The sequence below is a fragment of the Wyeomyia smithii genome, chromosome 3, assembly GCF_029784165.1.
Source record: "Wyeomyia smithii strain HCP4-BCI-WySm-NY-G18 chromosome 3, ASM2978416v1, whole genome shotgun sequence".
Taxonomy (NCBI): domain Eukaryota; kingdom Metazoa; phylum Arthropoda; class Insecta; order Diptera; family Culicidae; genus Wyeomyia; species Wyeomyia smithii.
The window spans coordinates 267,470,536-267,485,775 of NC_073696.1; the positions used below are offsets into that span (position 1 = coordinate 267,470,536).

General features: G+C 42.9%; 2 protein-coding genes and 1 long non-coding RNA gene across 3 annotated transcripts; all 3 read right to left on the bottom strand.

Annotated features, from left to right (window-relative positions):
• Positions 1–1,307: 1,307 nt before the first annotated feature.
• LOC129733111 (uncharacterized transmembrane protein DDB_G0289901-like) lies at positions 1,308–2,414 on the bottom strand. The gene is made up of 2 exons (XM_055694687.1): positions 2,255–2,414; positions 1,308–2,197 (listed from the first exon to the last, which is right to left on the bottom strand). The coding sequence occupies exons 1-2, from the start codon at positions 2,304–2,306 to the stop codon at positions 1,386–1,388; spliced, it is 864 nt and encodes a 287-aa protein (XP_055550662.1). The 5' UTR covers positions 2,307–2,414; the 3' UTR covers positions 1,308–1,385.
• Positions 2,415–2,628: 214 nt separating this feature from the next.
• Positions 2,629–4,066, bottom strand: LOC129733112 (uncharacterized). The gene is made up of 2 exons (XM_055694688.1): positions 3,724–4,066; positions 2,629–3,663 (listed from the first exon to the last, which is right to left on the bottom strand). Exons 1-2 carry the CDS (start codon positions 3,782–3,784, stop codon positions 2,684–2,686), a joined length of 1,041 nt encoding a protein of 346 aa, XP_055550663.1. The 5' UTR covers positions 3,785–4,066; the 3' UTR covers positions 2,629–2,683.
• Positions 4,067–13,055: 8,989 nt separating this feature from the next.
• Positions 13,056–14,496, bottom strand: LOC129733113 (uncharacterized). Its single transcript, XR_008729428.1, has 2 exons — positions 14,257–14,496; positions 13,056–14,195 (listed from the first exon to the last, which is right to left on the bottom strand). It is a non-coding gene; the product is annotated as an uncharacterized LOC129733113 (long non-coding RNA).
• Positions 14,497–15,240: the final 744 nt, after the last annotated feature.

Below are 15,240 nucleotides of genomic sequence, written 5' to 3' on the forward strand. Positions count from 1 at the left end.
GCGGACCTTCAATTAATACCATATATTGGTCCGGAGGAAGTCATTCACGATTGAATGTTCTGCAGAGGAAATAAATCCCCTTGCGATTTTGCGTGGTTCGACCGTGGATCCAAATTTTCGGGGGATTTTTTCCGCCCTAGTCGCCTGATCGAAACAAACACGATGACGTAAGATTGTTGGTCAGATAAACGTGCAGACTTCGCGATCACAACGTTTCACGTTTGAATTTGCTAGAGACCGCCGTTGGTTTGTTTGCCTACGACGGAGTAGTTTCTACTTTACTCATCGTTTTCGTGTTTGATCGATTATAGACGGAAACTGGACTATAGTCGTGTGAATTACAGAAAACTTTCGCTTCGAAACAGGGAAATGTATCGTGTAATACGTTTAAATTAGGAAAGTCCAAACAGACGAGTTTTAGTTATAATTGAACGATGCAATTCCGACAGAAATAAATCTGCTAAGGTAAGCTGGCCAAAAATTATAGAAAAAAGCTAGAATAAAATAATCAATCACAATAATATGAATGTTAGCAAAAGGATATTTATCAAAAGTGAAAAACAGCTAATATAAACAAAATCTGGATCAATGTTTTGTTTTAACTTTTTTGACTGAAAAAAAAAACAGAAAATTTATCAAGACAGTGAGTACAATTAATACTTTTTATTTAAATTGCAAAAAGCTATCGGAATTTTTTTTGACAGAGAAAAATATTGTAAACAAATTGCTTGTATTTCACCTTACATATCTCGAATATTTCGTCTCAATGCACGGGAGGCTGTATAAGCTACGTAAAATTGGTGACGTATCCCATTTATTGGCATAGAAAATTGCAGTTTCGCGAAAGCAACTGTGTCATGTCTGTTGGTCAGTGCTAAGTTTGTTATCACCCCAAATTTCGCGTGATCTACGGCTTACTCAATATTTACAACAGTAACCTAATTATTGCGCGCCCAAATGTGGCTTGGCAAAAAACACACAATTAGCAAATGCCTGAATAGCCGCAAAAATCTGAAAACCGCCTGAAAGCATGCAAGCTAGAAAATTTGAAGCAAATAGTTGCGGAAATTGGTTGTCAAAAATTGATTTCCTATCTTAAATCTAGCCGTCAGGCATAGCAGAACAAGTTGAGATTAATGTTTTGAGCTGTTCTAAAGGTGAGACAACATCAGCAACAGTGACGCAACCTGTTTACATTTACACTAACTCCCGAACAAATATGGAAACAATACATCCCACTACCTTATTTCCTCAAGAATAATCCGGCCGGTGTTTTTAATCGCATACTTAAAAAAACTCAATCGGCATGTGGTTTGTAAATGATTTTTATTTGTATCCATGCATAGGCAATAACTTAATAGATATTATTCAAAATGGTCATGAACTCAGTACTGATGCTTGTTCACCTGGGTACGCACATTACCACGTCCGTCGTTGGTGCTGGAAACGCTCACACCGGCTCCATGTGGTCCTTGAGCCGTATAGACATTGGCACCATCGTCTCCAAAGCGGGTTGCGCTGGCAAAACTGCCTCCATTCGACGGAACAGAACCGAACGCATTCGCCCCGTTTCCTCCGAATCGGCTGGTCGATGCAAAACCTCCACTTCCGCCCGGGAATCCTCCAAATGAACTGAAAGTTGCTCCTCCATAGTTTCCATTAGACCCACCGAATCTGTTGGCCGTTGCGAATCCTCCCCCATTTGGATAGTGAGTGACGGTTGAGCCACCAGGTCCGAATTGGGACACCACCGTTCCCGTACCGGGTAAATTGTTGGAACTCACACTAACTCCCTGAAAACCTCCGCCATCGCTGCCACCAAAACGATTATTAGTTGCAAATCCTGAATGTCCACCACCAGGGAATGAGCCCGTACTGACACTAACACCTTGAAAGACGCCGGCGCCGCCGCCGCCTCCTCCACCGAAGCGATTACCAGTAGCGGATCCCGAGGAACCCGCAGCAGCACCGGCCCCAGCTTGACTGAAGCCGGCACCTCCGGCGACTCCGTTGAATTGAGAACATACATCAACAAAAGGTAGCGGCGGTAAACCAATCGACGGGAAATGCTGCGAAAAGTATTGGCTCTGAGCTGCCTGTGATTGCAACGAAAACTGCTGGAAGCTGCGGCAGGCCTGATCCCATGCGTTCAACTGGTTTTGCGGATAGGCACTCGATTGAAATCCGTTGGGTAACGCTGAAAAATTTTTAATTTGATTATGCACTCTTGCTCCTACTCCCTGTGGCTACTCACCATTCGCGAAACCGATGATGGCTATCAAGCCGATGAAATTTCGGTGTCTCATTCTCTGTCTATCCGTTGTCTGCGAAACTAGCTTCGCCAATCCGAAATGAGCTATTGAATTGTCTCAATCCCAAGCGTTGCCTTATAAGCAGGTTTCTCTTATGTTTTTATTACTGACCTAACTGAAAAAAACCGAACATTTGCGATTGACCAATTCTCCCAAGCCGGCGTAAATGTAAACACCTATACAAAACAAGCCAACGCTTATCATCGTATTCCCTCTTTGAGAGTTGATGCGATCCAAAAAAGGTCAGAACGCAAAAAAAACTTCTGATTCGCGCATACACGTAAGGATTTCGATGGAAAAAAACACACTATCAGAATTGAAAGTCATGTTTTGTAGAAACATTTTTCTTATATGTACTTTATTATTGAGGTTTAATTTTGCCATACCCAGGATTCGCTTTCTGTCTTCTTAACGCTGCCATCGGCTGACTCATCCGTGCCAATTCGAACCCCGAATCTATCACCCTGTTTCGAAAATTCGGTCGCGTGGCCTCCCGGGCCGAATGAGGAGGGAACTGGGCCACCGTGAAGCCCTTGACCGCCATGACCACCTTGAGCACCATGACCACCATGACCGCCATCGGCGTTGAATGATTGCGATCCAGCTTGAGCCCCACTTCCAGAGCTGCCTTGACCACCGTGTCCTCCATGGCCACCACCGTGCTCAGAACCAAATGACTGTGCTCCCGCTCCACTAGCAGATCCGACTCCGACTCCATGTCCACCCTCTCCATGGTGACCCTGTGGAACACCATGCCCACCGTGTCCTCCGCCCGCCGAAAAGGATTGCGATCCTGCATTTGCAGCTGATCCCGAAAGACCTTCATGACCTCCGTGACCTCCGTGACCACCCCCAGCGGTGAACGATTGCGATCCCGCATTGGAAGCCGATCCAGTGTGACCTCCATGACCTCCGTGACCTCCACCGGCAGAGAAAGATTGCGAGCCGGCCGAAGAACCTGATCCACTATGTCCACCGTGTCCACCACCAACCGAAAACGATTGCGATGCTGATTCTGATCCCGATTTCACCCCACCATGGCCGCTTTCGGAGAAAGACCCGGATGAGGCACTACTTCCCGAGCTCGTGAATCCGTGCCCTCCGAATTGTGGAAACTGACCGAACTGTGGCATATGTCCGGATTGCGGCATCTGTGGCATGTGTCCAAATGGTTGTCCAAACTGGGGGAATCCCGGTTGCTGGGGAAATCCGAACCCGAATGATTGCGCATTAGCCGCTGCATTGCTTCCACTATGCCCTCCGTAGAAGCCTCCCCCACTGGCTGACTGGGCTCCGGCAGCTGCCGCACTGCCACTTTCTCCCGCACCCCTGCTGTGGCGGTTCGACGGAACTGTAAAATTCATTTAAGTTGAATAAAAAATGTCGCACTGCCAATAGAGAATTAACCTACCGACATGGCCGCTTGCACATAGAACCGCGGCCGTTAGAAGCACGCTGCAGAAAAGTTTCATCTCGTTATCGCGCTATTTCAAACACAACTTGCACAACACTGAACTTAGAATCCAACCTCTGGGCGTCGCTCAAGTAATATGACTAGTTTAAATCGCAGAGTACGAACTTATGTTTTATACTTCATTTGAGTGCGAATCGTATTTATACGAACGAAAGTGTAATCTAATTCCGAGCGCATGCGAGCTGTCGGTAAGTTGACCGGCATAAACACTAAACTCATCGTCCGAGAGTCCTGAGCGCTCGGTAATTCCCGACGAATCATCGGCTGGCTGTTACAGTCGACTACACTCGAACGGACCGAGATGGGAGAGAATCCAGTTTCCTTGACTTTGACTTTGTTTTGCGCTTGGTCACTGCCACTAATAACGGGAACCAATACGTAGACCCTGCACAGACCGACCGACATGCGCGTATGACGATGGGCCAGCCCAAACTTTTCAATTCAAAGAAACGTGTATTTTGACCATTGATACAATAGCTTGCGGGGTTTTGTTCAAACATTCGGTTTTATTTACACACCATCGTTTCTCAGATTCGGTGTAATGCAACGGCAGACTAGTGGAGGCGGAACGGTTGCACAAGCAACAACTATTGTGTTGGAATTCTAGCTGGCTATAAAGATATTATTTTACACTATTAATAAGTAGATGCGTAAATAACGAACATAACAATAAATTATCTTGGCACGTGAGTAAAATCATATGACGTACGTCTGCTATGATTAGCATGATATCAATATGCATGATTTTCATTTCTAAGGGTTTTACCCATGGGCGCAACTACGGGGGGGGGGGGCTAGGGGGGGCTGAAGCCCCCCCTAGAACGTGTTTAGCCCCCCCTAGAATTCCCAGAGAATGATTGTATTCAATATATATACATTCCATGATAATTATCAGAGCATCAAAATCAACACAAATTGAGATGTCGTCATTCATTGGCTAAGAACTAGTTCTGCACCCAGGATCGATTATCAACCCTTGCTCTCTTACTCACCTTACCAGTCAGACGAGAGCTTTAGTAACTCGTGCTGTATCAAGAAGTCGCCAGTTTACTCGGTTTTGGGCTGTGTTTCACCAGTTCCCCAGACGTCTCATCACTCGCAAGTCTCTTTCAATCTGGTCGAGCAATCATGCACGCTGCGCCCCTTAATTTCTTGTGCCGGTAGGGTTGCTAAAGAGAAGTGATTTCACTTGGTTGTCGTCCGGCATTCTTACGATGTGACCAGTCCACCGCAACCTATTGTCTTTCGCCAGGTGTGCAATGGGGTTCTCTCCAAGCAGCGCTTGTAGCTCATGGTGCATGCGCTGTAGCCATTATCCGTCGTCCGCTTGTGCTCCACCTTAGATAGTCACATTCTGTTCGCCGATAGGCACCTTCTGTTCGAAAATATCAAAAGGACTTCCGTAGAGGACTACCGGTTATCAGGGTTTTGTAGTTTTTTGTATCGAAGTGGTCATGTCCGATCATCACCGTGATTGGTGCGTACGTTTGTAATGTCTGAGGAGAACGGGCCGTCATTGAGAACGTGGTCAATTTGTTTTGATGTACGTTGGTCGAGGTAAGAAGGGACTTTGGACTGCTAATCCGCGGGCAGCTGCGAAGTTGGTGCATAGCAGGCTGTGCGGGCCGATAACCGGCTTATATAAGTCTATCCTTCCGTTCATGTCCCCAACGATTATCTTGATATCTCTACGCGAGCAGCTACCGTAGAGTTTCTCCAGCTGTGCGTAGAACGCTTCTTTCCCTGCATCAGGTCTTCCTTCGTGAGGGCAGTGCACATTGGGAATAGTGTAGTTGTGGAACCGGCCTTTAATTTTCAACAAACCCAAGTTCGTGTAGTTCAACCGTCCGGTCCGGATCAGTCGCTGTTTGAGCCGCCCCTAGCCTGTGGGGAGCCGCCCCTAGCCTCTCTAAGGAGAACAACTACCCCACCGGTTTTTCCTTGGTTGCTCGTATCCCAGTCGGTACCACGTGGAAGTAGGAATAGAGCATTATGCCTTGAACCTCACTGGGGTCTAGTTTATTCTAAATAGTACGGGTGAACTGTTAAAAAGCACTGCCCAGCCGTTTAGCAAATCTAGCTCTCCTCAATATCGAATCATTGATCATTGTTGAAAGAGCTTGGCGTTGACGATGTGTTCAAGATATTCAGTACATCTTCGGAGATTCTATCCCGAAGTGATTTTTTCTGCTCTTACGATACTATTTTAAGCGTCATTAAAAAAGCATATTCAAACTCTTTTTTCTCTTTTTCAAAATGACATACATGAAAACTAGCCCCCCCCTAGAAATTTTCCTTAGTTGCGCCCATGGTTTTACCCAAATCAATTTTCAGATCTCCAGATTATAATGTTACTGTTATATGCATGCAAATGGTTTGACTACGACATTTTAACGGTTGATTAGAAAAAATTATATTCTTGCACTGTAATGATTATGGCTATCAAATACTTTGAAAAAAGATTTGGAAATTGGCCCCTAAAAAATAACTTTTTTATTTTTCATCATTCGCTTGGTTATTTTTTTTTTGAACTGATCGTTTTGTTATCAATTGCGCTTGAAATTATCAGAACTGCGCTAACGCTATGAAAAAAAAATCAGTAAAAATTCCATTTGATATAAAGTGGTTGCAAGAGAAACTCTTTACCCTCGCAATAGAAAGAAATAGCATGATGTCATCCTCTAGTAAATTATCTCGCCTTGCCTGTATGTCACAAACAATCAAAATAGATAGAAAATTATGCAAAAACATTTTCTCCACCAAGTAGTTCCTGTCACTTCATGAAATATAAACCATGATGTGTAGAACATGGTGTAACGGTTCGATCAAAAAGTAGGCGCTGGGTGAAAAGCCTTTTTTAGATGACGAAGCATTACTTAAGCTGACCAGACATACCGTTTCGAACAGGACAGTACCATTTTATCGACCATTTTCAACCGTCTCGTCTTCTTGTCACTTTGTACCGGCTTATGGATACTTCTTGAAAACTCTCGATGTTACAAGTGACAAGTTTCATTGTTTTGTACAAACAGTTTTATCAAAGCAATGAATAATTGTATGCTTTAGCTTCGTAGGTTAAAATTTTCAAAAATCAATCTCCCCAATTGTACCGTTTTTTGAACCCCTTTGTCCGGTTTTACTTCCAAGAAAATCTGGTCAACCTACTTCCTCTCACATCCGCTGCTCGGGCATCCCCGTCGACAGCACACATTCAGCGCGTGCGAGGTCTGCCTCGAAGTTGTCGACCTCTATCCAGGCCCGTAGGTACCGGGGGGGCTAGGGGGGCCCCCCCCACGCGTTTGTATTGCCCCACCACGTAATTTTCTCATGTATGTGATTGATACTAGGTGAAAAAATCAAAAAAAATCTGAAATACTAGCAATAAGCAATATTAAATAGTCACCAGTTTTTTTTAATGTTAACGGTATCAGTCAATTTTTTGGTCGAGCAAATATACGAAAAAGGATAAGTTCTTCAATCTTTAGGTGAGTCAGTATCCTAACTTTCTGTGATATGATCTTGTGGTTCATGTTCATGTTCAGTTCAATATATTTTGGCCAGACTTTTCTACATCTCGGAAGCATAGCCCAGACCGTTACCTGGCCCGAACAACTCTGTTCCGGTTCGGTCCGAAATAAAATCAGACTATAAAAATTGTAGTCTGATCGGACTTTGAACTAGACATTCCACATTCTACCTGGTCTGATGGTAAACACTAATCAAACATAGCCTATCGTAAAATTTAGAATTTGGGCTGACGGTTGAATCGCTCCATTCTCTCAGTATTTCTTCGCGAATAGATACTCTCAGTATCGTTGGTTGACATCGGTCGGCGACTCTCGAAGCTGGATTTATTTGAATTTCGTTTAACAATAGGGCTCAAAAATTTCGTCTTCTCGAAAAAAATCACCCAAAAAAATTTTTTTCCGATAAGGTACACCAGACCTCGACGTTTCATGCATCTTTTAGACATTTGGCATAAGAAAATTCGATATCGACGATATCATGAACTTTTACCTGTGCATTTCATCAGTCATCATGTCACAAAATATCAAAACATTGGTCGCAGTGACGAAAATACCCAACACGGAAAAAAAAATCAGTCAGAAAGTTGAAACATTGATCGCTTTGAGGGACGTGTTCCCAAAGGCCGATTTAGCTGAAATTTAGCATGGGGACTTTCGAACCCTACCGCTAAACGATATTCGAATGACCTTTTTTCATACATCTCACTGGCGCCCTACTGTATATCTTCCATTACTCGTCAATTGAGGTGAGTATTTTTACGGCTGAGTATTTGAATACAAGCTCGATATGAATATAAATGTACGAAGCTCTTACTCAGTTAGAGTAAAACAAGCTGAACCTGCGTAAAAAATTGGTCCCCTGAAACTCAATTATACAATGTAAACCTGCTTATTTAAGTTAGCAATTTGTAGATTTTTTTTCTTTGATAAGGAGGTTTTTAACCACAAGCTGGCTCGCCACTTTAAGACAGAAATGATAAAGTATATATCCCTGCTTTATTTCCGGGAAATTCCGGGAATATAAACCGGAAAACCGGATTTTCGGGAATAAGAAAATTCTTACGGGACACCCCTAACGCTTATTTGAAAATAAATAAGCGTCTGAATCTTTAGGTGCTAAAACAATCGAAATGGGACGAAAACTGCAAACGGTATAAGAATTTTAATTTCTGAGTACCCGAAAACTCCGTTGGACGCGTAATGATCCTTTTTTTGTCGAGCACATAACGGTTTTAAACTGCTTAATCCACAAAAAAAAAACGTTTTTTATTAAATAAAAATTCTCTGCCCCCCCCACGCGAAACGGAGTAGCTACGGCTCTGCCTCTATCCGGTTCTCTACTAAATAGTATCCTTGCCGGTCGCTCATCCGCCATCCGTGTTACGTGGCCAGCCCACTGTAACCTGCCGTATTTCAGCAGCCTGCGCCACACTCCATTTTCTAGTTTGCCACCGAGTATTGACCGAAGAATTCTACGTTCGAATTCATGTCCGTAGAGCGCCACCGGAAGGATCAGAGTCCCGTAGAGCACAAATTTCGTACGGATCTGTGGGCTACGGAACCACGCTCTCTGCCAGCCACCATGTACTTCGTTTCGGCAGTGTTTATGGTGAGTCCAATTCTCGCAGCTTTCCTTTCTGAGACCCGTAGAGGCCTCCTCAACAGCTCTACGAGTAACGGTATTGATATCAATGTCATCGGCGAAGCCCAGAAGCACGTGAGACTTCTTGATGATGGTGCTACTCTTCTGCACACCTGTCCTTCGTATTTCACTTTCTAAAGCAGCAAGTTCGAGAACCCGTTACCTCGCTTTAGACCATCTAACGTCGCAAATGCATTTTGATGCTTGATGTAATACCGTCAATCGTCGCACGTATCAGTTAATTTTGTTGAAAAACCATGTTCAAGCAAAACTTTGCACAGCTCGCTGCGTTTCACTGTATCGTACGCCGCCTTAAAGTTTTAAGCTCGTTCCCGACTTTGAAAAGTTCGGCCTGTAAGTTGTGTAGTTCTGCAGCTCTTTGCAAGCGTTCTTCACCTCGACCAATAATCCGTGTCGATGTTTGGTCCTCGAAAGAACCGCACATATGGCCGTCGCAAATACCGGCCATCGATCAGCATGAAGTCACAGGTGTGCTTCCAAATGTTCAGACATGCAAAATGGGTACTAACATCAAGCCTTTGTCGTTGGTGGTTGAGTGAAGGCTTACCCTACCAATAACGAGACGTAAGAACTCTCTCGTCCGAGTTGTGCGTTCATATCGCCGATGGCGTTTGTCGCTACGTACACGTAATGTTTGTCGCTACGTGCAGTAATTGATGAATCTGCCCTTGATTCTCGATACCTTTAAATGGTCATTAATAAGCCTCCACCTAATGACACCCCGATCAACCACTCTTTTTGCACCTTTATGAAACGACAACAACTGAAATCAATCGATATAGGTTCAAAACTAATCGATAGCGATCGTTCGCGTTCCATGAAGAAACTTAAAGAGTGGTTGGTCGGGACGCTTCACTTGGTTTCCGAGTAGCACGAAACCGACGCCCCGGTCCGCTCTGTCACCGCCACTGTAGTAGATGTGGTACTTAGAAGAAGTGCCCGCGGTCGGATCAACCGCCCGCAATTCACGTTTTTGACCGACGCATCTCTTGTATGGCTGCTACCTCCACTTTTGCCTTCTGTAGCTCTCTGGCGCGTGCCTCTTCGAGCAGAGTCCTAACATTCCAAGTGCCAAGTTTGTTCCGATTCGTATCATTCTCTGGGTTGTTCGTAGTATGTTTATTTTAGCATGCTTGCTAAGGCCGCGTTGTCTTGTTTCGCGACGGGGCTGTCGTCTTGGGCGTAGCAGGCGGGGAACCGCATTTCATTTCGTCTCCTTGCCTGTTAGTATACGACCAAGTTCCCACCGGTTTACCAATTTTCCCTTGGTTGCTCGTACTGAAGAAGCGCATTTTACACGCACGAATATTGATAATAATGATCAATAGGATGGCAAATGTTGGAATCAGAAATCGTTCGTAGTGACCGTTGTGTCCTGGAATCAAAAATAGTTACTGATTGCAAGAAAATTTTGCATGTTATTTTCACACTACAATATTGAATATCCTAAGAAATTCAGGACAAATGCTAGAATTTAAAAATAAATCCGGACTAGGATAAAAATAAATAGGATCTCAACATCAGGACATGTCTTGCTAAATCAAAACGGATGGTACCCCAAGGCAAAAGTTACCGTAATTTGCAGATATCGTCATACTACGTAAAGATACAAGATGCAATCAAGGTAAACCCAGAATCGGGATATCGCCAAAAAATATGGAGCTAACAATAGTATTGTCCGGATGATCCGTCTACGAGGAGGCAGCCGTTGTTTCCGTGCCTGTTAGTTACCCAACAAGATGCTCAAGCAAAACTTCGTGGCTAATACACGCATAGGCGAAGCCAGAGGGGGGCTGTTTTCAATAACTCTAATAACCTTTGCGCTAAAAAAAATGGACCTTTACACGCACTGACGAACCTACGCATGTAAAAACAATCATATTAACCCATGAGTCATCAAAAAAAATTGATTTGCGCGTTTAAATAACGGTACCCCGCCGCGTCGAAAACGGACATCGTGCGGCAGTTCGTGAACACCGGATACGCCCGTTCCGGCATCTACAACATCTTGGCATTATTGGACACCAGCCAGAGCATTGAAAGCCCGGTTCTGGACGGCCGACGACCCTGAGCGACAAGAAGCCGCAAAGGATACTGAAGAGGAAAACCAAGGGAAAAGTGGCTACATCGCTGCGTGCGCTTGGCCTGGAGGTCTGTGCACCCGATCAAACAGTGCTTGGCAAACATGGACATACATGTCAGGCGAACATGGACGGTCAATACCCGTTCACTAGTCTCGGAGTTGCAGGCAATGAAGCAGCGGCAGCGCCTGAATAAGATGGTCAAATCGATTTTTCCGGCAATTCACGACGTGGTGATGGACGACGAGCCTGTCTCACCCTGGATGGCAACGACTGGTAGGGCACTTTGTATTTTACTTCCACCACGAAAGAAGTAGCACTAAGGTGAAATTTATTGCACACACCAAGTTCCCCAAGACGATGCTGCTGTGGCTTGACAATCAGTGAGAAGGGGATGTCAAAGCTGCTTTTTTTTCGCTCCGGACTGGCCGTGAACGAGGGAATTTATAGTACGAATACCTGCCGGAAGTTGCGTAGTTCACCAAAAAATATTATAAGGCCGAAGACACGGTGTTTTGGCCGGATTTGGAGTCGGCTCACTATTCGAGGCGATCATTTGAAGAGATGGAACGACTAAATGTCGATGTGGTACCCAAGTTGGCGAACCCGCCCAACGTTCCCAAGTTGCGTATCATCGAGGATTTCTGGCAAGCCTGAAGTGTAAGATCTACTTCGAATTGATAAATAAAACGAAAAAAGAATTGAAAGACATGCCTACACGCATCTTTTCGTCCGCCATGGCGAATTTTCCGGTTAACTGCCGGAAGGCCGCAAGCAAGATCGTAGATTTTTTGCAAGTAAGTTAACATAATTACCTTCCATAGGAAATTTATGAAACTCAATTATCTGTATTATTTATTTTTTTTTATCCGAAAAAAGTCCATTTTTCACGGCATACGTTAGCACAAAACGACATTTTTGGCCCATTGAAACATCTGTGTAAAGTATCAGCCAGATCAAAAATAATTGATTGATATATTTGCCCTATGTTGCGTGGAATTGCACAGGTTTTTCAGTTGATCCACTAAGGACATTGCAGCGGCAAAAGTACCGGCCAAATCCGCGTTAATCACTAACTATTAGTATTTTCTATTTTTCAAAATATCATTTTTTTACCTCTAGAATTTTGAAGAACTTGCCCCTTGTAGTGGCCTACAGCTGGGAGGTGGTTCAGTGGTACTGTGTCAACAAGGTGGATTTCATCCCAAAAGATATCAACCCACCAAATCGCCCGCTATTCGCGACTACAAAGGTGCTGATATTTGTTCGGTTTTTGCATGAGAAAAAGAAGAAAGGAAATATTTTTGTCTTTGTCATCACACACACATTTTGACAATTGCATATGAGAGTTCGCCTAGGTACGAACAGCCTTTAAAATCTCTTTCAACATCGTAGTTCGCCCAATCGAAAAGTTCTGGTCAATAATCAAGAGAAAAATAAAAAAGACTGAAAAGGTGATGCGGGATGTTGCCCAGATGGTGAGAAATTAGAACAAACTAGCTCAGGTGGAGGTGTGTGTAGAAAATGCCCGAATTTCAAAGAAAGTTCGTGATTTCATCCGACCACTGACGCAACCGTTTTCTTATGTATATATTTTTTTTAAAGTGTTGAGGCATACCAATTAAACCACGTGTTTACCATTCAAGTAACTTTATTCATCTATCGCTATCCCAGATTTGACAGTTCTTGTTCCTTTCTCGCTACTAATCAGTGCTACCAGATAATAACATAACAAAAAGTACAGTAGAATACATTCATTTTCACCAGAGTCTATGGTATATAGAGTCGCGCGAAGAGAAAATCTATCGTTTCGGCAACACAGTTTTTGTGCCGTTTGTTGCCAAGAACTATACAGTTCTGTTTTTCACCATGCATAGGCGAATATCATTTTTTGAAATTCTTCACAAGGTACACAGTTTTGAAAGATTACACCGGTGATGTTTTGTTAAATTTGAGTGAACCAGTGTACAGGTTTAATGTTGGATTAAAATGTGTAAGTAAACTTCGGAAAAACACATATTCTTTATTACGCTCAATTACAACACTTTTCATGCACTCCTAACATTATCACCTTATTTATTTACATTGCTCGATTGGTACCCTCGTTTGACACTGATTTGGTTCCTTTGGTTTCATCTTTGCGGGACTCTTAAACATAGACTCTGATTTCCACTAGGTACTTAACATTAGTCAAACCTACACGCTCGTAAATAATAACTCATGAACTGGGCAACTTTGACTCAGTTTAGAACGATGTTCGTAGACGTCAAAAAATGAGTAAAAGTCCTTTTTGATTTTGAGTAACTTTGACTCACTTTTTGGGTTCCCTTCATATAACTTCTTTCTGAGTAACGTCGCATATGACGACGTCCATTTTGAAAGGTGATTATGATGTGCTTCAGTTTGTAACATATGTTTTTTAATTGTGTGCGCCTCAGAAGGCATTCTAACTGTTTACTTTTATTACAAGGTTATTATTGCTGAACATGTGGTGTCGTTTATTGGCCGTGGCGAATTTCTAGCCAGTAATGAAACTGAACTGTACCCAAAAAAATGAGTAATGTCGTACTCAAATTTTGAGTAATAATGACTCATTTTAAAGACGCCTAGTGTTACTCAGTTTTGAGTATTTGTGGAGTTACTCAATTTAAGAGTTGTTCCACTTTTTACGGAACTGCGTCAAATGTTACTCATTTTAGAGTTATTATGGGTATTCATGTCGAGCTCGTAAACAAATACCCAGCCGTAAAAATACTCACCTCCATTGACGAGTAATGGAAGATACACAGTTTACGGCTGGGTATTCGTATACGAGCTCGATGTGAAGACCCCTATTATTTACGAGCGTGTAAGTCAAACCAACTCCGAAATATTCATTTGATCCGGATTCAAAACAAAGCACGCGTCAATTTACAATTTTGCCCAACTCTCATCACAACCGTTTTGTTACACCTCAAACCATTTTTTCTTTAGCGTAAAAATATCCCTCTACTTTATACTTTTAAAAATCGAATTCTCTAACACTTTAAAACACTATCGGTCGAGGAATGTTAGGCGAAGCCAGACCCGTTTTCGAGTTACTTTTTCCACCATAGGTTACAAAGTAAACCTCCGGTCGGGCATGTGCATATGTTGCGACTGTAATAATAAAAAAAATATTATTTGAAACATTTGTTTCAATACAATAGACTTTTCTTACCATTGCCATGATTTCGCTGCATGTCACGGTTAGCAGCAACCAAAAATATCGAACAAATTATTAGAAAAATAGAAACAGCTTTGAATAACGCCACCATATTTGAAGTAACAGAATGTTCTGACTAAAATCTGAACCTTCCAATTCGTAGAGAATGTCAACCCGAACTGAACGCATAGCGTGTGGAATATTCCCGGATGATATAAGCTGTTCGCAACTAATCTTTTTCAATATGCATAATTAGGGACGTTGCGATACCACCGATACTAATACAGAATCGATCCTTCTGCTTCCGATACTCGGATATTTGGTATCGATGTTTTACCAGCGTTACTTCATCAATATCGATACACACCTCTCGGTATCGAAAAGACTCAAAACAACCCTGTAAAGAAGAACGAACGAAGCAGAAAACTTGCTGTTTCCTGTGCCATTTTGATGCATCGTATGCATGCATGCCATCTCATCGGCAATGCCAATTTAACAGAAATTTCTATAGATTAACCTACAGGAACGATCCTTTTCTACGGTCATGCAGATCCGAAGGTGAAATCTACAGAGCCATGCAAGCGGCTCTTTTCGGTAACAGGATCAATAATTAAGGAAAAGCGTAATCGACTTTCGACTAAGTTTCTGCAGAAGCTTGTGTTTCTAGATTCAGTAGATTTAAAGACCATTTTACGAACTGACAGGTGTCACGTATTCTGCTGTTAATGATGTTGCTTTTACGTGCGGTTCAAAGCTTTCTGTCAAAATTTCATTCATAGATTGAGTTCAGAAACGTCTCGTAAAGTGGTCTATATAAATGGTTTAATTGAATGAACTGGTATCGCACAACGATACAATCCGGTATCGATACATCAGCCTCGATACAATCGGAATATCAGTACATGCTTTCGATACAGGTATCGATCCTAAGTATCGATGTTTAATGGTATCGCAACGTCCCTATGCATAATTCGACAAAAACCTGTTGATACTAAGAAT

Excerpts from the sequence above, each read along its gene's own strand:
- LOC129733111 (XM_055694687.1), bottom strand. The coding sequence starts at position 2,306 with ATGAGACACCGAAATTTCATCGGCTTGATAGCCATCATCGGTTTCGCG. Across the intron at positions 2,198-2,254 it reads CATCATCGGTTTCGCGAATG|CGTTACCCAACGGATTTCAA; the intron begins GTGAGTAGCCAC and ends AAAATTTTTCAG.
- LOC129733112 (XM_055694688.1), bottom strand. The coding sequence starts at position 3,784 with ATGAAACTTTTCTGCAGCGTGCTTCTAACGGCCGCGGTTCTATGTGCA. Across the intron at positions 3,664-3,723 it reads ATGTGCAAGCGGCCATGTCG|TTCCGTCGAACCGCCACAGC; the intron begins GTAGGTTAATTC and ends TGAATTTTACAG.